The 26309-nt window shown below is 43.5% G+C and overlaps 1 protein-coding gene across 1 annotated transcript in view; it reads right to left on the reverse strand.

The window, feature by feature from the left end:
• Positions 1 to 24121, reverse strand: part of MGAT4B (alpha-1,3-mannosyl-glycoprotein 4-beta-N-acetylglucosaminyltransferase B) — a 212596-nt gene extending 188475 nt beyond the window's left edge. The window contains exon 1 of the mRNA XM_029583233.1: positions 23670 to 24121. Coding sequence (XP_029439093.1) covers positions 23670 to 23766 — 97 coding nt within the window. The 5' untranslated portion in view covers positions 23767 to 24121. The remainder of the gene's footprint in view (positions 1 to 23669) is intronic.
• Positions 24122 to 26309: the final 2188 nt, after the last annotated feature.

The raw sequence follows: 26309 nt of genomic DNA on the forward strand, positions 1-26309 counted from the left end.
GTTCCTAGACAAAATATATGCAGATCTCATCCCCTGAAAACCCACAGGAAGGTGGTATACAAAGTGATAAGATACAACAGAAGAGAATATCCGTTTTGGCCCTCAAGGATCAGAGATGCAGGTCTGTAATGTGCTAAGTCAACGGCCTGATGTAAGCAGTAGCAGGTACAAACTGAAAGGAAAGATCTGCTGGAGACCTGTACATTACCCTCAGGTGCACCGTGGATAAACCACATGCTAGGCTCAAGCACAGAATTCCCGAATTCTCCAACACGTTAGGACTGTAGAAGTATCCCCAGGGGAAAAAAAAAAAAAAAAACAGTAAATAAAATCTGCTTTTCTATTGCTTCAACTAAATCCTAAGCTCAGTCTTTAGGCTTCGCCTTTCCACAGGCACCATGTGGCAAAGCCGGGCGGGGCTTACTGCTGCTGTGACCGACAGGCTGCCTGGCTCAGACAAGCCTCATTCACTGCTTCGGCAGCAGAAATTCTTTGTTTTTTTTAAACTTTACATTGTTTCTTGCCATTTATGAGGGCAGCGCTAGCTATATTTAAAACTAATTTATTAAAGTCTTTTCAACATGAAGTGCTCTTGAAATAAACTGTGCCAGCATCTGCTGATGGAAAGTAACAGAGTAGAAGAATCCCTCTGAAGCTTTGTGGTCATGTGGATACTTAGCAGTGAAAAGTGGCACCAAGCTAGATTTTTATGGTTGCCAAAGGTCACGCTGCTCTTTAAAACATGCATGCATTAATGAGACCATGCAACTACATTAAATGTCAGTCACGTTTCTTAAAGTTGTTAGGCAAAGTGCAATTCTGCTAGTCTTAGAGCCAACCTATTTGCCTAACACTAGGCTAAGGTCTCTCTTTCACCATCAGCAAACAGAGGTTCTGATAACAGAAGATTTCCTGGTGGCAGCTGTTAGCAGTGATGTACAGAGGAGAATGAAAAGCAGAGTAATTATTCTTCAGCTAATGTGTTTCTGCAGTACCGGCCAATACCAAAACAAATGAGGTACTTTTGCATGAAGCAAACATGCCATGAAAGCCATGCAAGGAAAATGCACTGCAGGGCAAGACTCTGCGAAAGCAAAATTGCAGTAAAGACTTAAAAGCAGCACTTCATATTTGGAAGTGCTCTGTTCAGAAATGCAGCTGCTGGCGGTGCTAAAAATGAGCTCAAGATTTTAGTTCGAAAAGGCCGGCACACGGCAGCCAGCAACACAGCCCCTCTTACCAGCATCAGTGGAAATGAGAAAAGCAGCTTACATACAATGCTACAGGAAGGGGCCAATGTCCCATGAAGCCTTTTTGCTGGCATAGCCTTCTTAAAATTAATATATTTCCAGCTTGCTAAGTGTTACTGGGCAGCACAATGAGGACATTAAATATAGTCTAGTTCCTTTATATTTAAAAAGATATAAAGGAGACATAACATCAGGATAGCAAGTTTGCTCATCTGTAAATGGGCTTCTCCGTAGATAGTGTGATAAATCAGCTGCAACACAAGTGACATCTGATGGCACAGATATGGACCGAGCTCAGCCCCCTTGGCTTCTCCAGTGCTTAAGCTTTAGTGAGGCAGTTGAGTCTCCATGGAGGCAGGCAGGTGGGAAGAACGTCCAATTCATCCTGCCTCTCTACAAAAACCCCCCCCCACCCAGTTACATGTAATCACACGTGCCTTCTCTGTCGACAAGCAGGTATAAATCCGCCACAATGCACGGGGCATCCCAAGCTGAGATTTGGGAAGAGATGCAATTGCTAAAGCAAGCAACCTGGAAAGCGAGCTACCGAGTGAACGGGCTGCATAGAAACTGCTCGGCTTTTCAGGGCACGTTATCCAGACAGTGGCGAGATATGAAAGCACGAACTTCTGGGGGGCTCAAGAGTAGCCTCACTGTGAGGAAAAACTCCTACGACTTGGACAGGAGAGATTCCAACCTCTCTCTCTCTCTGTCTCTCTCTCTCTGGCCTTCAGGGCATAAAGAAGTAAAGAAAAAACTTCACCAGTTCTGCGAGCTGGGCTCCCGCTCATTGAGGGACGTTTTGTGCTAGAATCGGAGGAGGGGGGCATCCTCTTCAGAAAGCCAGATTGATGCATCCTCACCGAGGGCTGCTGACCGAACGGCACAGCCGCAGAAGTTGCGAGGGTTGCAGCGGCAGGTTTTAATGCGCTCCGTGCCCGCTGTGCCAACGCCTCCCGCTGCAGCTGATGGTTTGGCACAGGTAGAGCCCCTCCTTTTGTGCCACAGCTGTACTCCGGGCAGCGTCTCCTCCTCCGTTAGCCAGGATATATGTCGGGAATTGTCAATTTTATGGCTAATGTCCTTCTTAGTATTTGCATTGTGCCCTGAGAGCTAAGAGCCGATGAATCGAGCTTTACAGACGCTGGTCCACCAATCCCACTGTAAATATGTTTTGAATTTGTATATGTTTTGAATTGTACTTTATTTTGCTAATCATGTTTTGAATTGCATTCCACTGGTTCTCTGTAAGTTTCAGTTTCAACCTTGTTCCAATGTATCCGCCCCTGAGGAGACAGTTCAGTTCTCTGTAAACCGGTGCGATATCTACTCTATACAGGAACATCGGTATATAAAAATGAAAAATAAATAAATAAATAAATAAATAAAGAGAGCCTCCCTTCTGGAGTTCACAGGGTGTAATTGGGCCAGTGGCACCCAGTACAACTGGGACTATTTTTCTGTATCTTTTTGCCACCTTTTCTTGGTCTCTAATTGCATCTCTTAGTCCTTAAGGATCTTCACTTTCTCCATACAGTGCAGAGAATAGTCGCTGCTTACTTACATCTGTTAGCAAAGCCATTCCAGTGTTTTTCTACTGCAACACTATTTCCCATTTTCTGGCATCGATCTTCCTGTCGCGGTTGGAACAGGAATGTCCCAGGTGATCACAGCTTCTTTGTTCTCTTCTATTAGGAGAGTCCTGCTCCCGGGGTTGTTTGGGGTTTGTTTTTTTTGATACATTGATGTCTTAATGTTTACACAGTTTCCAATGAGTAAGCCCTGCCACCTCGCTGTGCCTTTCTGTATTCAGGTCTTCTGACATCAACACATCACATCCAGCAACAAGGTGCTGAACCGTTTCCAGTTTTGTTCCACTGCATTTGCCCGTTTTGCCATTCCTTTTTTTTTTGCTGGCTGTGAACCATCTTTTCCGTAATGCACTATTCCATGCTGCATGCATAGATTTGCTGTCATGCATAGATTTGCGTTCACCTCTCCTTAACCACTGTTTTGTCAAATCTTGATCCATGTAGGGTTTCTGCAGCACTCTCTGTACTTACCACTGGATTTCTGTCTCTGCCAATTATCTTTCCTTGCTTTCTAGCCTAAACATAGTTTTCTCTCTCGTTTTACTGATTCTGTAGCTTCTTTTCCTGTGTGCTGGTGGATTGATTTGCAGGCGTTACCTGTATTTGTCAGAATGATTCTCCAACTATAAGGGATGAAGACTAATGATGACGGCTTGCTTTACTACTTCAGCACTATTTGGATCCATTGATGCCATCAAATATGCCCGAAGACCGATTATGCTAGCTCCATCCACATGTGTAGTCAATTTCACCTTCAGCTCTAGGGATGTATAATCTCGGCTTTCACTGGTTCTTTCTGATTACCTGATGGGCATGGAGGAGGAGCTTTCTTGTTTTTACTTCCAATTCATCAAGGTATTTATGGGGCCAGTCTATTACTGTAAAGGTCTATGGTGGAGGGACTCTTGTAATTATGCAAAGAGGCTCTCTACTCGGATGAAATTGAAGGAGGCTTAGTCTCTTGCACTAAAGGAACTGAATGCATCCTTGCGCGCACTTTGGTTACCAATCAGAAATACCCGGGCCAATTTTAAAAGGACTGCGTGGGTAAAATATCGGGGGTTACGCACGTGGCCTGGCCCTGCATGGGCCACGTGCGTTTTCTAAAGGGCCCGGCCACGCGCATAACCCACAATGTGCATCGACGTGCCGGGCCGGGGGGGGAGGTGGTCCCAGGGAAGCGCACACTGGCAGCCGGTTGACGCGCAAAAGATACTTCTGCTCCGGAGGAGCAGTTAAGTAGAAAAATAAAAATATTGGGGATAGGTAGGGGGTCAGGGAGGTTTCTTCCCAGTCCCCCTCTTTTACTGGAGCAGACTGGGAGGAAACTGGCAAAAATGGAAATTACATTGCCACGCGTAAATTAAAAAATATCCCCCCTGTGCATGGAAGAGGCCACCCGCCTGCACATGCGCGCCCAGATATTAAAATCTGGCGCACACGGGAATCCAATTTTATAACATGTGCGTATTATAAAATAGCCACGTCCGTGTGCCGGGAACTGCGCACACAGTGACGAGCGCATGCTTTTTTTTTAAAAAAAATCTATCCCACTGTGTGCTGGTCGGTTATCGGATCCAGAAAGAATGGCTTGGTGCCACGGGGATTTTCTGCACCCTGAAGGACGAATGCACCTAGGTTGAGAAGACCGCTCCATCTTGGTGTTGAGGGATCTGCTCCAGCAGAGACCCACACAGCAATGACGGAGATGGCCCCAGAGGGGATCACGCCTGTCATTTAGGCACTTTGAAGATATCTTCCTGTGTCACGGTCTTCCGCACCACGCTCAACCTGACCTGTGTCAGATCCAGGAGCCTCCCCTGGCTTGTGGGAAGAAAAGGGAACAGATTCCTGCTTCAGCTTCATGCGGTGCCAAGAATCAGGCACCTCGCTCCGGTAAGGAGCGTAGCTCCGTTGCCCAACCATGATCAGAGGCTTCTGGCTCTTACCTAGTGGTGCTTTCTGCAGGGCCTCAATCTTCCAAGCACAGTAGTGCAGCACCCTCAGGGACATCCGACCACAACTGTGTCAGCAGTATCATGATCTGGACCCGGGCAACGATATCAGACAGAATGGTTATCTGTAATACACATATGGCATCCACAGATGCAGGCCTTAAAACCTGCTTACCACAGGCTTTTTGGCATTTGAATTGTTTTGTTTTAAAGAACTAAAATGTTTTGTTGAGGGACTGCCAAGGCAGCAATAAGACAAAAGATGCAATGAGGTAGAAAAGTAGGCCAAAGGAAAAAAAAAAAAATAAAAAAAAAAGACAACCAACAAAATCTTACAGAGACACTGGAAAACATCAGGGTGGTGGCTCAAATTAAGGACGGAGGGGGCTCACAAATGGGTGGAACTGTTTTTAGAACAGCTAATTTTGAGGGAAATGTTATGAAGCTACAGCTCAAGGATGGTCTGCTCTCAAATATGTATAAAAATTTAGCGAGCGCATTAAAATATGAATCCACTCTGCCTTGTCGCAGCAAAATGGTTGGAAGATACGCAACACACGTGCGTGGGATTTCTTGCGCATGCTCAGTAATTTTACCCAGCTCTCAGAGCAGAGTCTGTGTCGGCGCCATCAGATGATGTCATTCACATGTTATGGCTGATTCACGCCTTCTCGTTGATGGATAATTGGAGGCGGGGGGAGGGGGAGACTCTTGCAGAGAATTCACCCTTCCCATCAGATAAAATCAGGAACCCTAACTGCCTCTCCACTGATCCCGTTTTTTGGAAATATGTGCAGCTCCATGCACATAAGAGGTCAGCCCCATCTCCACAGAAACGTACATTAATGCGCTTTAAAATAAAATGTGATTGCTCAGCAAAGTTCACAGAATCTGCATGTTAGCATCAGGAATCCTGGTAGCTGAAGCCTTTTATTAAATCTCATCAATTAAACCAGCACACAGTTGTCAACTATGCTCCTTTATACAACAGAAACTCTTGCAACAGACTGCATCTTAATGCAAAGATCTGTTAAAAAGGCAAACGGTACTGTAATGGCTACAAAGCACTCAAACTTGAATCCACTTTAGGTAGTTCAAGCTGTTTTATACAAATAAGTACTAATCTCCAAGAAGGTGTTTATGCTTACTAATATTGTACAGCTAATAGTACATGTAGCATATGTAGCCGTGAAACCGCCCAAGTCAATGCAAGACACAAACACAAGTCACACAGGGGTCCATTTTCAGCAGACAGCAGATAACCTTATCTGGCTATTTTTACTGGGATATTCAGCAGTGTGTTCCTACAAAGCTAGGTCACTTAGCTAAGTAAGATTATCCAGCTAAATTTAGGACTGCTCTCCAGCACCCCTAAAGTCATCTGGCTTTATCAGCTGGATAAACGGCCACACCCTAGAATACCCCAGCCCTAGACTATCTGGCTAACTTTTTTTTTTTTTTTTTTTTTAATGTAGCTAAAAAGATAGCTGGCTATATTTGGGGTGGTCAAACCAGCAGGATTTTATAGAAAAATATCCATATTAACAATTAATTTAGACTCAAAGCAATTCTCAAAATGTACAAAGCACAAAGCCAAGGTCAATGTCACAAAACAGAAGTCAAAATCAGCATAACAAGATATATTACTCACCCTAACCTTATTACCACCACCCTCCTCTTTCCTCCCATCCCTCCCTAATCACCTACGAATATATCAACAGGTCAGAGTTTCAGAGAGTTGACCATTATACTGCGTAGTCGAGGAGAAAGTGAGTCAATAAAACTATGCCAGATGTTTAAAGATTTCTGATGCCATAGTACTGTGCTAACAGACATTTTTCCATAATCAGTAAGTGGTGCATGTGAATTCTCCACATCGTTAAGTTTGTCAAGGTACATTTTTTAATCATACAACATGACTTCCTCCCAAACAGTAAAGTCCCCTATCCTGCAAATCTGATATCAGAATGATCTAACACACAAACTTCTCATCCAAATATAATGATCAGTCCGCCAACTGAAAAATATGCTGGAATGCCATTTCCCAAAAACTTTGGATAAAAGCATGGGCCCATATAAATGAAAATAGGTGCCACCCACACTGCCACATTTAGGACAAGATCCTGTCATTATAACCTTGGCCTTTTGAACACCAAGAGGGTAAATATATATATATTCTGTGCAAAAATGTAAATGGAATCTGTCGCAAGTTAGAGCTTTCTACCAGCTTATTTATACATTAAAGAGAGCATTTCAAAATGGCTACTTCAATATCTTTAGCTATATTTTCCGAGCATTTTGTTGCGACAAGATCTGTGTGCATGACTGACTACTTGGCAGGACCAGTGGGTTTTGAAAAGGTGGCTATGGGGCCAGAAAGCTGAAACTCTCCAGATATCAAAATAATACAATACTGTGTAAGTAGTAATTAATTTAAACTTCTAAACAGGAAGAGTTATTCAAAGATGCAGAATTTTTAAGGTTTAGGGATTTTGTGCAGAATTCCCGCAGGAGGCTAATTAATGCATCATAACTAGAACATCTGATTTTTGGCGATTTTACTTTCACAATCCACACAGCCCAAGATGAGCTCCGAGCTGCAGAAAACGTCAACTTCTTGTAGTTGCTAATACTTATGACAAACTATGTCCAAAGATGTCACTGCAAATGTTAGTCTTTGAAAGAAATCTGTGCTGATCACTGCTTGCCAAATTGAAAACCAAGTAGTCCCAAACATATGTTGACCAGAGTGGGGGTTTCTGGTAGGGAGAGGAATCGGACCCACACCTGAAAATGACCCAACTCTGCCCAAAGATAATAATGATGCCAACAACTAAACAAGGTAGATTAGTATATGTGCATTGGCAAAGAATAATCAAAGAAATCAGTCTGGATTAGGGTAGGAAGCAGCGGGTGTGAAATTATCTAGATGTACACAAGGGACGGATAGGCTCCCCTCTTTTTTTTTTTTTTTAAATAAAGGGAAAAGTGGATTTAAAACTAATTATTTTTTAAAATTTATGTACTCAACAAGAGTACTGGTGTCCTAACACTGGCTGATATATAAAGGGGGGGGAAAAAAGTACAACATTATAGAACTGAACTGGGGATACCAAGAAAATATTTACAAGGAGGCACATTTTGCTGCATGTTTAAGTTATTTTTTCATTAAAAAAAAAAAGGTAAATTATATCTTTCCCTCCTACTCCAAGTCACCCAGTGAGCTATTCATTTTCACCCCAGGGCTGTTAACGGCTGGTACTACTCATCGGATTCCCACGGCATCAGCAATTCTTTACTATGCAAACCTGGTAAAGAAGGAACATTTGGAAACACAAAAAAGGGGAATCTGATCAGACTTCAACAACAGCACGAGAGGTTTTGGTTTTTTTTTTTCTCCTGGACTGTAATCGCTCTGTAAATCTTGATAAGTGAAAAAGCCCCATAAGAAGGTGATTACAATGCGATTTAAACACTGCCTTTGAAAGCATAACAACTTCTTCCAGGATAAGAATTGATTTTTTAACATGCACAAAAAACAAAACAAACAAACAAAAAATAATAAACGTGCACGTTTCGTGTCAGCTGAAAAACGTATTGCACAGTCCCATCAAAGGAAACACTTCAAAAGCGTACAATAAGCCATAGGTCAAAACAGTGGTGCAGCAGGATTTGGAAACCCAAAGAGGGCACGAAGGATATGTTTGCAAAAGTAAGCATGGCTGGTGTTTGGGGAGAGCGGGATCTCTGTATCTGCTGACTCAGAGCAGTTCCAGTAACCTTAGCTAAACCTCAGCAGACATGCAGAGACCTCCCCAAGAAGCAGGCACTACAGATGCTAAACATTATGCAGCATGACAACCTGGTTCATCGAGCGCTTTTCCCCACAGACACACAATCTTAGGGGGGGGGATGGGGGAGGGGCAAAAAGGTGTCACCAGAAGGGAAAAATATCATGCAGAAACCGAGGGTGAAATTCCGTGCTTCGGTGTATGCAGGATGCAACAATTTAATATGTGCACTTTGTTCCCCACGTTAATTATGCATGTCACCTTGTAAGCCGCTATTATAAGTACCTAAATAAATAAATTCAACTGAATTCCAGGAGCTTTCGCGGGGAGACCCTAATTAAGCAAGCCACTGGCATCAAAGCATCTTAAGTCAAGCAGGGACCACTGTACTGCCTACGATAATGAGAGCAGCACCTTTAAAGTGCTGCACTGCAAGGCACTATAAGTCTAGAGGGGGAACTATTACACTATAAAGGGTCCCAGGCACCCCACACATGCTCAGGCGCAGGCTTGTTTGGCAGGGAGTGCAGTGCACACAATTCAGACAAAGCCAACACTGACACAAATTAAAAAAAAAAAAAGGCACAGGAAAGCAGTGATAGAGGGTGAAAGCATCGGACAAAAGGTAATATTTCATCTCCTTTGCTTGTTCTTAATCATCAGTTAGTGCTAAATAAACCGACTTCACTTCATCAATATGTTCTGGACCCAGTGTTAATGCAAAATTCTGCAGCACTATAAACACAGGCGCAGAGCATGTGGTTTGACATTCAAAAATCAAATTACCCTACTTGCTTCTAAATTAAAAAAAAAAAAAAAAGCTGCAGTCCAAGACTTCATTCATTTGTCTGGAAAAGATTATCCGATTTAATTCTCTCTTTTGCCATTTCTATCCCATTGTTCCCCTATCCTGTCTATTTCCCTACCTGCACGCGGCTCCTTATGCGATTTATAACTGTGACGCTATTCTAGCCAGTATGTAATATTCATTTATTGTAATCCACCTTGAGCCCAACTTGGTAAAGACAGAATATCATGTTTGTAAGTAAATAAATATTTCCTTCCCCAACTGTTAGCCGTCCCCTCTTAGAGAAAAATAACGGAGCCCTGTAGACCGCGGACCCCTGTTCTGGCCTTAGCATCCGAGGCTCAAGGAGAGGCAGATGAACTTCCATTTCATAAAAGTGAAAACTCTTGATTTTTTTATCTTAGGTTTTTGACCCTTGAATTTCCTTAAGCCTATCAGGTTTTCCCATAAGATTTTTTTTTTAGGAGATCTAATTTTTATGTGTCACTGACCTTTGCTTATTTGTGTTTTGTCATTGTGCTTGCTCTGCTGAGATCATCAGTTGGAATCAAAGTATAAAGTATGAAATAAAATAAATGTGTGGCCTTGAACCTGACCCCATACATCTCTGGGCATGTCTTGGAACCCCAATTTCTCTTACCCTGGCTTTTAAACGGAATAAAATCTGCTCCCGCACACAGATGTGATTTCCTTCTGTAGAATACTTCCACCAAGGAGGGGTGACCTGCCGCGGTCCCTACTGCATGAAGACTCGTTCGGAAGCCTTTAACCATCTTTTTACAATCATCCTATGAAAGAGAGCATTTATATGGACCACACTGGATATGGCCATTGCCACTGTTCTTATCTTTTTCCGATCCACAAAGGCTCAATGTAACTATTTCCCACTTTTTAGGTACTTCTGCAACCAAAACTAGGGATATCTGGGAATCACATAGCAAACTGCAGATTTGGCTTCAAACTTTCTCAATTCTTCTTAGGATTTTTTTTTTTTTAATCTCTCTGCCTGAATCACAGCCTCAAATTTAATATCTTTCTGACATTTTTTTTTTCTCTTACTCAGTCTTTAGTTTTAGATTCCCTGGGTAGTATTTTCTTTGCTCTTTCTTTTGCAGTTGGTAATAAAGAAACACCTTCGACCAGCGTGAAAGAAAAAAAAAATTCACCATTCTGCCTCCAGCGCTCATCTCAAACTCATGGTCTGCGCAGTCTAGCCTCACTGTCAGGCACTTTCCTACATGTCCTTTTACAAGTGGATAAGGGGGAACAACCTTTAGCATTTATGAAGTGCCAGAGCGCATCTGGACGATCGGGTTGCTAGACCGCCTGACCTGTACAATGCGCCTGACTCAGACAGGGTCAGCACATGCAGTGGGAAGAGCAGTCAGACCCTTCCACTGCAACCACAAGGGGAACTTTTCACTTTTTCCCCCCCCCCCCAATAAAATTGGATCTTACACAAAATTTGTAGGTGATTTAAGTGTTGCTGTTGTCTTACTGTCTACGACAAATCACTTCGCGCAGGTTTGTCTCACCTCGCTCTGCATCCCTCAAGAGTCGTCACAGCCAAATCTACATGTGGCACCAGTCTTAAATAGTACATCAGCTGTCAAACCTGTTAACTTATAATTCAACAACTCGACTGGTGTCTGTCAGTCTCTTCTAACTTTAAATTACACTTCATCACAACCAAAAAAAAACAAAACTTTATACAAAAGGGAGCGAGGCACAGTGTCCTCACAATAAAATTACAGGTCTATTTCATACCATAGGGATTGCTATTCAAATAAGCGATTGTCTTTTGCATAAGAGAGTCAGTCCTTCTCAATTCACATAATATCTTGGGGCCATACAACAGTGACACAAAACCGGCACCTAATCAGCCACAGCAGAAGCCACTTCCCTACAGCCCACGAAAAACCTTCTGAAACAATATAAAAACAGACCGTTGAGTCCAGGCTTCTGACTGCTAAACAGTGCTGTCAACATAGCAACGTCAGAGGAAGACTTCTCTAGGGCGATGCTACATGCGGTCACCACCAGTTTTAAGATTCTGGTGCCCATGAGCAGAGGACCTGGACCGGGACATCCCCACCCCCGTAAATCAGGTGGAGCCCCAGTTTTTGGGCGCCTTCAGGGATTTGGTGCCCTAAACGCTTATGTTGCCTATGCCTAAATCCGGCCCTGGATTTGGTGCTGATCATGTATTTGGGGGAGGGGGGGGGGAAAGAGTGCAAAAGTGATTAAATATTCCAAGCACCTGAAGTAGCGTATTTTTGTTATTGAATTGTTTCAAACTTGCATGTAATCATAATTTGGTCTTCTTCTAACCTAACCAGCTATATATAAAAAAAAAATTGACCTACTTTATCTCTGTGAACACTTGGATTTCCACCAAATATTTTATCATTTGTACAGAATGTTCATAAGGACCTTTCACAGGGGCCCCTAACATAATGACTGAAAACAACACAACATCCTCTACCTTCAGCTGCAGAAAAGCACATAATATTGGACAGTACTGGTAGTGAGCCGTAAAAAAAAAAACAAACACCACCAGTGGCTAGATGACAATTTCAGAATGGACCAAAGTCATGCAGAAATGCACTGACTGCAGAAAACATTAAGAAAAGGATGTGAGGCCAGTCAAAAGCTGTCGAGGCTCCCAGAGGAAGATAAATAGGGAACTGCATGAAGCCAGGACCAGGTACTCAAACCATTAACAAGTGCTTATTAAACTATCCAACATTTTCATTCACAACAAACCCTTTTACAAAAAAATAATAAATATATATATATATATATATATATATATAGATAGATAGATAGATAGATAGATAGATATATTCCCCTTGAAGAAGGCTCAGTTACGAACTGAAATGGTGAATGAATTATTAACTTTCTCAATGCCTGGTGCTGCCCATAGGTCCCTCTCTAAACTGAGCGCATAAGCAATTGCTCATATTTCAGAGCGTCACTCATAGGTTTTTACATGGTAGCTCACATACATTTTTCTTTGGGCTATATAGAGAAATGCAACGCTAATACCGGCTCTCAAAAATTGTTGGTTTAAAAAACAATTGTTGCTCACATGAAAAAAAAAAAGTGTACGCACACCTAGTCACACTCCTTGGAGGGAACGGTGCTGCCGTTCTTCAAAAGGATATACGGTTAATCATTTCACAAGACGTATGATGCATTATAGTGCATGAGAGATAACCTTTGCATGGCACAAGCATTCTTCATGATTCTCAATAACTATCACTCCATTTTTTATTGTCCCTATTTTGGGAAACATTCTGGAGTAGGCAATGGCTCAACCTCTGCCTCCGTTTTTGGCTGAATACCATTTGGATCCTTTCCTTTCTGTCCAACCATGGAACCGAGATATTGTAGCTGACAACTTGCGTTGGGAGCCTGACAGAGGATATAAGGCAATGTGGGTTAGGTCGGACTTTCCCCGCAGTTTGACCACAGTTTGTTTGTCCAACCGTTTCAGAATTTTCAGCTGTCGGGTACTGTGCGTCCCGGGTTCTATTCCTTCCCATTTCAGAAATGTCGGAAGGTGTTAAGATGGGACGTGTCACTGATGGACGTTAGAATGCAGAACCCCTCGGGGCGCCACACTCCTACCCATTCTGTTTAATAATTTATCTTTCTCCATTAGCTAAAGTAATGCAAAATGAGTGGATGAAGCTGTCGTCAGATCAAATGCTATTCCAAATATGCTAAAACTACATCTAGAGAAGTCAGAAATACCGTGGGCTTGCAGGAAAGCAAGGGAAGGTAGTTGGACTCTATGGTCATTTCCATGGCCGATAATGTAATCATTGTTTTCAAAAGACACTATCCAACATCTTGGGATCATGTTGGATTCTACTCCGTCCCTTCAGCCTGAAATCCAGGCAATTTCTGGAGCGGCTTCTACTCAGTTATGCTTAGTATGTCAGGTCCACCCACATTTGCAACAAAAACATGCATGTGCTACTTCATACATAGAAACATATGAAACATAAATTACGACAGAGAAGGACCACATGGTCCATCCAGTCTGCCCGGCAAGCATATGGTACTAACTGCTGCAACATGCAGGTTACATGTATCAACGTATGGTACTGTAGGGACTCTCTAGGGCAGGGATGAGTTAGGGAGGAAGGGTAGTTTGCTGGCACCTCCTGAGGGGATGCATGGATTGGTGGGCAGGCAGAACTCGAGAAAGAGTGCGTGGCATTTGGAGTAGCAGGGGAGTTTTGCAGTACTCTCCCATCTTTTGGCCCACAGCCTGATACCAGGAGAAGAGGCTTATTTCTAACCAGTAACCCCTCGGCCTGGAGGGAGCATCTCTGGGAGTTGGAAGGAGAGTTTTTGGGAGAGTGTTTTATTGTGGGTGGAGTCTGGTCCTACCTCAGGAGGATTTCCCCCTTGCCTGGAGGTGGTGCCTGCAAGTACAAATGAGGGATGAGAGCACCCTGTCTGAGAAGAAAAAAAAAAAGGAGTGTTTTTGGAGAAGTGTATGTTTGCTTGGAAGGAATGTTTGCCACCAGTTCCTGCCCAGGAGGAGAAGGGATTCTGATTTTTGAATTTTTTGGGACTCTCTAACCCAGAGGTCCAAGAGAAACATCAGAGAAAGCGACAGGAGATCCCAGTACCCACTAAGAGCCCACTCTCTATTCCTCAGGAGTGTTGGGTTTGCTGCTGAGTGCCTGTCATCTGAAGGGACACTAATCTGGCTGTGCTGCTGAGACCAGCAGTACACTTAGAATTTTGTTCGAGAGAATCAATTGGATAATCTTTGCTGCTAACTGGATTGGAGATATTTTTGGTTGCAGTAAAGTTTTTGTGGGAACTCTCCTGTGTCTGCTGTGACAACACAAGTGCCCCTAAAGCAAGGACATCTCAACTGTGACTACATCTGAGAGAGAAAAGCTGTTTCTCGCCCCTCCCCCACCGAGTTTACCATCGGGCCGATATGGTAAAATCGTGGGAGAGCGGGCGAGCGCCCACTCTCCCGGCGTGCAATACAGTATTTTAATTTATTTAAATTAGGCCCGGTGGTAAAAAAAGAGGCGCTAGGGACACTAGCGCGTCCCTAGCGCCTCTTTTCGGACAGGAGCGGCGGCTGTCAGCGGGTTTGACAGCTGACGCTCAATTTTGCCGGCATCGGTTCTCGAGCCCGCTGACAGCCACGGGTTCGGAAACCAGCAAAATTGAGCGTCCGGTTTTCGACCTGCCAGCCGCGGGCCCATTTTAAATTTTATTTTATTATTTTTTACTTTTTTAAACTTTCGGGACCTCCGACTTAATATCGCCATGATATTAAGTCGGAGGGTGCACTGAAAAGCAGTTTTTACTGCTTTTCTGTGCACTTTCCTGGCGCCTACCTTTGGGTAGGTGCTAATTTCTGAAAGTAAAATGTGCAGCTTGGCTGCACATTTTACTTAGTGAATCGCGCAGGAATAACTAATAGGGCCATCAACATGCATTTGCACGTTGCGTGCGCTATTAGGTTCGGGGGGGGCTGGACGCGCGTTTTGGACGCGCTATTACCCCTTACTGAATAAGGGGTAAAGCTAGTGCGTCGAAAACGCACATCCAAATGGCGGCTAACAGTGGCAGCTGTATCGGCCTGCTTGAAAGTTAATCCTCCCCTCCTGGGGCCTGCAGACTCCAGGAAGAGAGCGACACACACAACGACAAAGAACAAGAGAGATTGTGGCCCCTGTATTCAGGACATCCATTGAAAAGGGGGTTACAAGTATTCCTCATGTGGGCTTCCAGAAATGCATGGAGGCCAATATTCAGTAGGCCATTTAACAGACAAGTCACCCAGCTGACATTAGCCAGATAACTTGTCTTATATATTCAGAGGGATAAACACCCTGCTGAATACACTTGTTTAAGGTTATTTGGCTGTAGGGATCCGGCTAACTTTAAAACGTAACCGGCTATGTTTGAATATATCCACTTAGGTTTTAAAGTTATCCAGCCTTGTGTGGCCAAATAATTCCCTACTTACCCGGATAGCTTTTAAAAATATTCAGCTAAGTAACGCTGTCAGCGAAGAAACTAATACATGAACACACGGGGCCAGCAGCTCTCCTCGTCCCCCTCCCGATCCCCAAATTTTAGATATGGGCCTCTTGGGCTATGTGCCCCCAAATCCCAAACCTCTCCTTATACAGGTCACCGGGCACCCCCTCCTGCCCCCCCCAAATACCTGATAACATAACATCAGGTAAGGGTGCCCTTGCTTTCCCCAATCCCTCTCACCCACCCGCTGTATGAGCAGTCCTGCCTGCACCCCCCCCCCCCATCTCACCCCCATACAAAAAAAAAAAAAAAAACCAAACCCATCAGCAGTGAGGTCTCAACTCATCCGGTCCCAATAATTCATCACTGCTGGTGTCTTCTAGCGCTGGAAGCGTCAACTACCCGTAGCGCATGCTTCCAGCGCTAGAGAACTAAGCTTGCTCTGAGTGCTGAAAGTATACACCATGGATAGCTGATGCTTCCAGCGCTAGAAGACAGATATTTGGGTAAATAGGGAGTTATCCGGCCACACAAGGACGGTTAACTTTCAACCTGCTCTAAAGCAGGTCTAAAGTACCAGGTATTTGGCTAGGTTAGCGGGATATCTCAGCCGCTCCCTGGGAACCCCCCTTTTTTTTTTTATCTGGCTAAGCGCTTATCCGGCTATGCGGCTGAATATGCCACACTTGCTATTTAGACAGATAACTTTTAACTGTCTAAATGACTTTTGAATATTGACCTAATAGACTCCATCTGGCACATAATTAAGGCACTTCGTTTTCAGTTTAAACTGAATTTCATCCATTAATTCCCAGATTTTTCCCCAAAAGGCGACGTTCGCTTTAAACCAATATTCATCCTAATTTTAGGATGATTAAAAAGCTATTCCAGAGCAGAAGATGCAGTATTTCAAGGCCCGCAGCCGCTGCTGGATGCCCGTGTGGGCCAAAGCGCCTGCTGCGTTTCAAGTCCCAGCTGCCACCAGTGAAAGCGCTCACCTTCCAGCGCCACCCGTGCCCTGCCTCCTCACCCCCCTGAGCAGCCAAAGGGCCTGCTGTCTGGTGCCATGAGTGCATTTCAAGCAGGCCCTGTGCACCAGATCTTGGCTTTATCCTGGCTTCTAGCCACCAAAAAAAAAAAACCTCATGATATTTACCCGGAAAAATAATGAGTCATTGGTTTTCAACTGATTTTCTCCTGTTTTTGCTCTTATCACAATAAACCCTGATAAATTCCGGAGAAAAAAAAAAAAGAGCAATAAAATCCGAAAATGAAGGTCCCCACACGCAACGCAGCTGCTTGTGCATTAGCTGGGGCACGAGGGAGGCACCACAGCTCCGCTGGCTGCCTGTTATTCATCGGGCAAGTTAAGCTTCTGACCTTAAGTCTTTAAATCTCTTTGGGGCTTAAGTCTTGAGGGACAAACTGAGGTTATAAAGTTCTCTCTAGGTCACTAAAGGTCATTTAATGAAACATTATTGCAGGTTCCTTCTATTAGAGAAGCTAGGCTGGTGGAAACGCGCAAGCAGGCATTCTTCTGTGCTGCCCCAGCAAACTGGTCCCAAAGGAGATCCATAATATCCTGATCTACTTAGCTTCAGGCATCCTATTAAATCCTGGCTTTTTAGTTTTGTGTTTTACGTGGGCGCCACATAACTGCAGTAAATAATACTGCTGTATTTTATTTATTGTGCATACCCAAGATTAGGTATTCTCCTGCTGTTATTTGCTTTCTTGTGCAGATTTCCAAGCTGCTATTTATTCATTTGATCATATTTCTTTATCATCTTTCTACAGACAACAAAAGGTGATTTACAAAAACATGTAAGCACAATAAAATAAATCATGAGTGTATAATAAATCGGAACATCAAACAATCCATAAGACAACAGCCCAAGACTAAATACAAGGTATAAAAAAACACAATCCATACAAACAACCAACAGGACTAACTAAACACATCACAAATAGAAGCACAAATCTACAAAACCAGTGTCACACAAAATAACCAATGCATTAATTAAAAAAATACTATCCAACATAACCTAGGGCAATTAAAACATATGTACTATTAAAAAGCAAGAATGAAAAAAATGCAATTGCAAAACATAAGAATGAAATCAGTCTAGGTACCCTGGGATTGAGAAACACTGACATGATACTTAAGAATGATGGGAAACTGATATTTACTTTGTCTCTTCTAGAAGCAGGGAGATTCTGGATTCTCTACAAGGAGAATTGTTCAGTCAATTGGTAATGAAACCTACAGAGGCGGCGGCTTTGCTGGACCTGGTGTTTACCAAAAGGGACAGTATCTCTGGTATTATGGTGGACGATCATCTGGGATCAGTTAGCACCAGACGGTGTGGTTCAGTATTAAGGTTCATTCAAAGGCGAGGGTCCTACGCTTCAGTAAAACTTTCTTCAAACTGGAGACAACCTCAAGAAGTGGTTAGGAGGGGAAACAGAGCAGTGGGCACAAAACTAAAAGGAGATATCATAAAGGGCAACTAAGCTTTGTGTTAGGAAAATAAATAAAGGAAAGAGGCCGCAATGGTTTTCCCAAAATAAAAAAAAAAGAGAGAAATGGTTACCATTCATAAAACTATAAAAGATCGCACTAAGAGGAAGGCAGCAGGCAAATCTGGAAAAGCTAAGAGAAGCTGGGAAAGCAGTCAGGAATCCACAAATTCAAAATCTCACCAACATCTCACCACGCTCTCACTTCACCTTCTCCCATATGTTGTTTTTACAAGTTTTATCTCCACTCTGTTCAATGTAATTCAAAACACTTTCACTGTTTTATCCCAAGTTATGTGTATCCAGGTTTCTCCACCTTGTTCAATGTAAGACAAGACTATGGGCCTCATTTTCCAATATCGCATTGGTATCGCATGCGATACCAAAAAGGGGCGTACCTTATGCTAATAAGCATGTGTATCGCAAATTGCGATAACAGCTATGCAAAACGCTCTTAGCGCAAGTTGCACTATTAACCCAATTTGGGCTACATTTGGGCTACATTGCCACCTATTTATTTATTTATTTTATATACCGACGTTCGATCGAGATATCACATCGGTTTCCAGATAACTAAAAGAATAGGGTAGAAACAGCCCTATTTTACATTATAACATTGTAATAAATATAATAAATTATAACATTGTAATAAATATAATGAATTATAACAGAAATAACAGGATTACATAGAACATTTGAATATAGTATATAACATATGTACAATATGACTTGTTGATGAGGATAATTTATAGTTAAGGATCGCAGGGAGGGTTGAAAGGGGGGACAACAACAACAAGACCTAGCTTGTTGTTGCCCAGGTAGAGAGTCCATCAAGCTAGGTGGAGAGAACATTGCCCAAATCTCATCTTGGAGTGAGTTTCCTCACTCCGAAGGCCAGCAAATCTTCACAAGAGACCACTGTTCTGTTCGTACGTCTCATGTTGAATGTGAAAGTGGCCCCCAACCCTCTACACTCATACCTAATCCCCACCTCGAGTTACTAGGTGGGCCTCCCATAGGGATGCAAATACCTATCTAGGGAGGAGGCACTATAGCAAGTCTCTCTCTCTCCCTCTTTCTCTCTCCTGCTGAAACAGGCTGTCCGGAAGCATCGTGAACCGCGATAAACCTTTACCGGCCTCTAGCGCACAACGTAACGCAAATGAAAGAGGTGTAGTTATTGGCCGCGTTAGGAGCCGCGCTAACACTGCGGCTGTTTCGCGGCACACGATAAATCCTCCCTACTTTACATTTACTCCGCCCCCTGAATACAAAATTAAAAATTTGCATTCGCAAATCACGTTAACGGCTGTTAGCGCGATTTGCGGAATTATCACCCGCGGTAACTCCTTGGAAAATGACCTCCTATGTCATTGTTGTCGTTTGCTGGTTGTAATGTAAACCGAAGTGATAATTAATTCCGTTAATTGAACCTCGGTATATAAAAGTTATAAATAAATAAAAGGAAGAAAAAAAAACAGCAAAATGATTAAACGGGGGACTTTTTTTTTTTTAAGATATGTTAGTGATAGAAGAAGAACAAAAGTGGGATTTGTGAGACTCAGAGGTGAAGGGGAGGAATATGTAGAAGATGAGGAAAAAGCAAAACTGCTTAGAAATATTTCTGTTCGGTGTTTACTGTAGGATTAATACTATTAGAAACAAGGAAAACCAAAATCTATTTTCAGAAATAAAGTGTGTTCGTGAGGTGCTAACTAATCTAAAAGTAGATAAAGGACTGGGGTCGGATGAAATACATCAGAGGGAGCTTTAAGACGTTCTGGCCGCTTCTCTGGCTGACCAATAATTCTTGAGAATCAAGAGTTGCCCTGGAAGGACTGGAGAATGTGGGTCCTATTCATAAAAAGGGAAGTAAGGAGAAGGCTGGAAACGACAGGACAGTTAGTCTGACCTTTAAGGTGAGAAAATGAATGGAATCGCTGCTAAAATAGAGGATAGTGGAGTTTTTGGAATCCAGTGGATTGCAAGATCTGAAGCAGCGTGGTTTTAGTGGAGATAAATCTTGGCAGACAAATCTGATAAAGTTTCTTTGGGTGAACAGAAAATTGGACAGCACTAGAGGCCGTGTACTTAGATTTCCGTAAGGTCTTTGTTGCAAGCAACATAGATGAAGGGCTGTCGGGAAAACTTTGCCTTTTTGCCGACGATATAAAAATCTCCACCAGGGTAGACAGCCAGGAAGGAGTGGAAAACATGAGGAAGGATCTAGTGATACTGAAGGAATGATCTAGAGCCTGCTAAGATTTAATGCTAAAAAATGCAGAGTAATGCATTCAGGCTGCAAAAACCGGAGAGGTACACAGTATTGGAAGTGAAATTCTTCTAAGCACAAAGGAAGAGCAGGAGCTGGGGGGGACTGTATCTGATGATCTTAAGGTGTGCAAACAGGTGGATAAAGTGACAGTATAAGCCAGAAAGATGGGAACTGTAAAGCTTAATTAGCTGGGTCGATGAGCAGACTAGATAGAAACATGATGGCAGAAAACGCCCATATGGCCTGTTTGTTTCAACCTAAAGGATTTGAAGAGTTAGTTACTAAACTGCGATCATACAGCAATGTGTTTAATTTGGCATTTACCACACATTAAAACTGCATTAATGTTTGATATTGGCAATGTTCACATGAGCATTGCTGATAATGCAAAAAAAAAAACCAAAAACCCATAAAATATAGCCTTAAAGAGAGGAAAACATTGAGCTGTACTGCATGCCTATCCACTCACTAATATTTAAAAGGCTCAATACAGATCATAATAAACTTTCCGTTCCACGATAAGTCTTGGAAACCTAACTACACCACAAAAGGTGCAGTTAGGTTTTCCTCCCAGAATAAGTCAGCAGGATAACGGGCCGGCCAGTGCTTCGGATCTGTAAAGGGGTAACAGCCCTATGTGAAACTTCCCCACTGTACAAATCATCCTCCCCATAGAGAAATCACCCTGCAAGTCCCACCCCCTCGAGAGCAACCCTCCCTCCCTCCGAAGCTAGGATGCTAATTCAAAATAGTGCCAGCTGACCGGCAGCTCCCCTTTGCCTGGGTCAGCCAGCTCCATTATGAATTAGCACAAGTGGGGCACGAGCAACTGGACATCACCCCTTCCCCCAGGAGATCCTGCAGTTGCCTTGGGATAAGGAGGCGGGGAGGGGGAGTGTCTTTCTGGTTGGGGGGGGCCTAACCTCTGTAGGGGAAGGAAAATTGAGGATAGGTATGCAGGAGGGTTCTTTTGGAGGGGGAGGAGATGGACTACCACCCCTTTAAAGGTCACAGTATTGGGCCTCGATTATTCGCTGCCCCTGTTGGGAATATGCATTCTTGTCTGGCAGTGGTATCGCATATTCCCAGCACAAACGAGGGATTTACTGAACTGCAGCACTCGGTTACTGCAATTTGGTATATCCCATGGAAAATAACTTGCATTAAAATAGTGCATTAATGAGACAATTTAACACAACTTAATAAATAAAGCCCATGGAATGATTTAAGAGACAAAAAAAAGCAGAGCTTGCAGTTAGAGGTAAACTGTGGGCCTTATTAAAAAAAAAACAAGTGCTCCCATTCTGTGCTTATGGATCAAGGAATGGAGTTAAAACCACACTAACGCATGAATTTCCTAGCACTTTTCAATTTTGGCCCTATTAAAAGTGACCTCATCCTTATTGGATCAAGGTCATGTTCCCCAACAGAGCAGATGCCAGGCTCATGCTACACTTTCTCCCCTGCTCTAAGTCTAGACCAGATCAGTGAATTTTTGCAGACATTATGCCTCCAGAAAGTCAGAATCGGCCTCTAACCACACTTTTCACATGAAACCAACGTCTGTTAAGTCCTCTGGGGCAGGTTTTTTTTTTAATAGCTGGATAAAGCTGGGCTATTTTACCTGCTGAGCGAATTTTTGAAAAACTGAACCATTTGCTTTTAAGCATCTGATCATTTTAATTTAAAATGGTCTTATGTTCTTCTGTAGTTCTGAAGTTCCCTTTTCACTATCCTGTTTCTAAGCAAATCTAGAATCAACTTGTATATTCAGACATCATCATGTATGACCTGCAAAGAATATAATTCTGAAAGGCTAGTCGCAAAACTAATCAAGTTACCCCAACAAAAAAGGCATCAACTATATAAATATCTGTTCATCTTTATTTCTAAGCATTTCCATGGACTAATGTGGAAACCACGCTACACTCTCTAAAGGAAGCCAAACAAGTCATTTTTTTCCCCTGAAAGTAGAACCTTATGCTTGCAAACTGTGGTTGGAAGAAATTTATATAGATCTTGAGCATTTTCTGTTCTTAGAATGAGAAAGATTTCATTGATTAAAAACATAAGGTACAATTCAGGTCAGTTAGCACTAAGTGGCAATAATCAAGATCCAGTTAGTCAGATAAAATGTAAACTTTAGATTTATATTTTGTCTATTGCCTTCTCCTGTAGTTCTGCTCTGCCATTTTATTGATTTTTCAATTTGCGTGAATCATAACAGGGACTACTACTAAATTATTTAAAATAGTTAAGCGTGTTACAGTGCTTCGTGGGTAAAATATGTTTTAAGCTGTAGGTCCTTGAAAGGTATTTCTTGCATGGATCGTATTGCCTCCCCATTTGACTTTTTCTGAGATTATTTCCTTTGCATAAATGTGGGAGGTAAAATGGATTATGTTACTTTAACAAAATCCTTGCACTGTTTGCCTTGAAAGCTCTCACTTGAGCAAAGTAGCTTGGAGCTGATGTCACAATAGGGTCTGACAGCTGGAGGGGGAGGGTATCTGAAGGAAAGATCAGCAGACTAGAACAATGGAGCAAGGGAAAATCCACAAGCCAGGCAAGGACATGGGGACAAGTGGCGATCCCTCCATCAAAACCACAAAGTTAATTTAGAGTAAAATTTAAAAAAAACAAAATACTGGCCAACTGTGACTTTAAAAAAAGTGCATTATTTGGTAGCAAATAAGAAAATCGCCTTAAAGCTAGTTTAGAACCTCTCCTTGTGAAAGCAAGACCAGAACTGCAGTTGCCCTGTTAGTCCACTTGGGTCAACAGCCAAGTCGGAGAGGACACCCTTTCACTGGCCTAACTTAAGACATCTCTGACTAGCTTTTGAGAACAAGTTCAAAGCAGAAAAGCCGATTTTAAACTTGCAAGAACCATTTTTCTCTGGACTGTTGTCCTTCCCACAAATTGAATCCCGAGAGAGAAGCAATGGGACAACCAAAAGGGAAATCAAGAGCTAGCTGCACGGCAACGAGAAACAAAAGCAAAGCCTCCAAGCCCTACTTCAACTGCAAGGAGTCTTCATGGGAGTAGCCAGAAAACCAGGGATGAATGGAGAAAGCAATGCAAAACCCAGAGGCATCTTTAACCAACAGAAAGGCAGATCTGTAACAGCCGTGCTGGCTTGTAACCATGTTTTTCTAGAATACATTCATTTCCTGAAGCCCCTAGTTGCCTTGTCCGTGTAGCTCGATTACACTAGTAAGCTCCACTGAGCAGGGACTCGCTTTTCTCTGGCTCTCTGCAGTGCTGCCTGGAAACGATGAGCAGTGGGGACCTACAGAGAGGGGACCCGGGATGGGAACAGGAAGGAGTCAGGGCTGCAGCTCCCACCCCTCTCTCCGAAAGGGGGTGCGAACTGCCCGGGGGGGGGGGGGGGGGCGGCTGCCTGCTGGGCACAAGCCTGGGCTCCCGCCCGACCACCCGTGTTTACCTTTCTGTCCGCTGAACGCAGTGTACCAGGAAAGCGAGAGGAAGGCGCAGAAGCAAAAGGCGAGCAGCGTCAGGAAGGTGCCATTGCGGAGCCTCATCTCCTCCTGCTCCTCAGCGGCGGCGGGGGCTGCATGTCCGGCCGGGCGGGTCACTCCGTGTCTCTCTGGCGAAGGGGGCGGCGGGACGGAGCGAGCAGCGCGGCGGCCTCCCTCGGTCTTGCACGGGCGACGGCGGAGGGACACACGCGCGCACAGAAGCGGCTCGCGCTCGCCACCCCTCCCCCGTCTCTGACACTACCGCGGCCGGCGGGCGGGCGGCCGGAGCGAGAGGCGCGCGCCCGCGCGCGCTGGAGCGTCTCAGGTAGCGAAGGGGGTCCCGGGCGCTGCCGCGAGACTGAGCTCGTGCCAGCCCTTCCGAACTCCGGCGGATACTGTAGCAGGGAGCTGGGGTGGGGAAGAGGAAGCGCGTGATCAAAAGCAACCAAGGGTGCGTGCCCTGCCGGCGATGGGAAGCGGGCTACGTTTGGAGACCACTGGACGGATTTAGGGCTTGGTTCACTTATCCGTCCCCCCCCCCCCCCCATACACAGACCGGGAGAAAAAGCTTAAGCGAGTCAGGCCTTTAGTAACGGGGGCTGTTTTAATGCCAGTATCCCAGGGTTGTGGAGTCAAGTGGATGAATATTAATCGCAAAGAATGTACTAGCTTGTTGGTAAACCGACCTGAATATTCTTTGTAGGCATAGCAGGAATTGTGTGACATCATTATCATTATTACCACAACACAATGGGGTTACTTGTAGCCAATGGAAAAAAAATAAATGCAGTAAACAAAACAGAGCAGCTTCCCCCACCCCCATCATTCAGTCTCTTGTCCCAGGCCTATCAAAGGTAAAGCCCAGCTCCCCAAATGACCCCCCCCCCCCAACGGAACCCGTGGTCAAGGGAAGGGTATTGGGTACCTAAGCAAACCTTACACCCATACACTATGCATTTATAATAGATTGTACATGGAAAAAAAAAGAAAATTCAAAAGTACAGTCTTCTGAGGCAAAATATCACTTACAACATGCATAGCCAAAAATTTCTGGAAAAAAAAAAGACACTTGGAACTCTATGGAATTACATTTTTTGTAATGTGTGCTGGGCGTGGGCTTGGCCCTCAGAAAGCCACGAATAAACAGAATTACCATTGCACTATAGTAAACCTCCCATACCAAAACAACACTAACTGCCAGTAACAACCTTATCTATGAAAACACTGCACATATTATATCAGGCCCTAGAGCACCAATACACTTCCTATTAGGGAAACAGAATATATCAGACTGCTATAGATCACTACAGATAAATTATTTGGTAGCAGAATACCTCACCTCAGTCACACAGGGGGAACACAAACAGACCCTGACCAAATATGGAATAAAGAGATCAGAAAGTATAAATAGAAACATGCTGAGAAGAAATGAACTGGAACCAACAACAAGCCAGCTTCTATAAGCAGAGCAACAATGGAAAAACATAAACATTACCATTCTAATCACAATAGAAAAATCATATTCATAAAAAGAATAACTAATTCAAACCAGTTAACAAATAAAATCTCCAAACTTTCCCAAACACCAATAAAATATTTCAAAACATCTGATGAATAAAAAAAATTCCAATAATTTAAAATATGTTCTCATATTTCCCCCCAAAAAACAATAAAATGTTTCAAAACAGTAGAAACATCAAATTACACCCAATAATTAAAACTTATAAGGATTACAAAATCTCTTGTTCTCCATATCTGGGATCTTTTGATTTCCAGTTACCTTGAGATTGTTGTGGATTGGGGAGGGAGGGCCACACAAACTTTATCTTCACACACATACACATTCACACTCTCACACACTCCATCTCTTATATGCATGCCTATGCTCTCACACACACTTGCTCTCTTTCCCTCACAGACATATTACGAGTGTGTGCCTGCCTGTGAGAACCTATAATGTGATACATAGGCTCTCACAGGCACACACACACGCACACTGGTTCATACATAGACACACATACTTACACGAACACAAGCTCTGACACAGACATACACAAGCTCTCACACTGACAATACATACATATGTATTCAAGCTTTCACGTAGACAGAAAAACACACATGCACACAAGCTCTGACACATACAAAGCTCTCACACATACACAAACACATACACATGAACACAAGCTCTGACACATATACACTCAAGCTCTGGCACATACACACATACATTCACATGCACACAAGCTGACAGGTACACACAGGTTCTCACATAGACACACATACTTACACGAACACAAGCTCTGACACAGACATACACTCGAGCTCTCACATAGACACATGCACACAGGTTCTCTCTCTCATACACACACACACACACGGCTTCCTTTCTCCAGGCCACAGTGGGATGAGCTCCACCATGGCCCTGCCAGCCTCCTTCTCTCTTAAGTTCAGGCCGTGATAGGATGAGCTCCACCAGAGCCCCTCCCCCCCAGGTTACTCTTTCTTTGGCCCAACCGGCCTTTCTGCGAGGGGGGGGGGGAGGGCAGGAACTGCAAAGCTGTGCGTATGTGCACAGCTAAAAGGGGAAGCTGCTGTGGCTTTTCTTC

The sequence above is a fragment of the Rhinatrema bivittatum genome, chromosome 18, assembly GCF_901001135.1.
Source record: "Rhinatrema bivittatum chromosome 18, aRhiBiv1.1, whole genome shotgun sequence".
Classification (NCBI taxonomy): Eukaryota; Metazoa; Chordata; class Amphibia; order Gymnophiona; family Rhinatrematidae; genus Rhinatrema; species Rhinatrema bivittatum.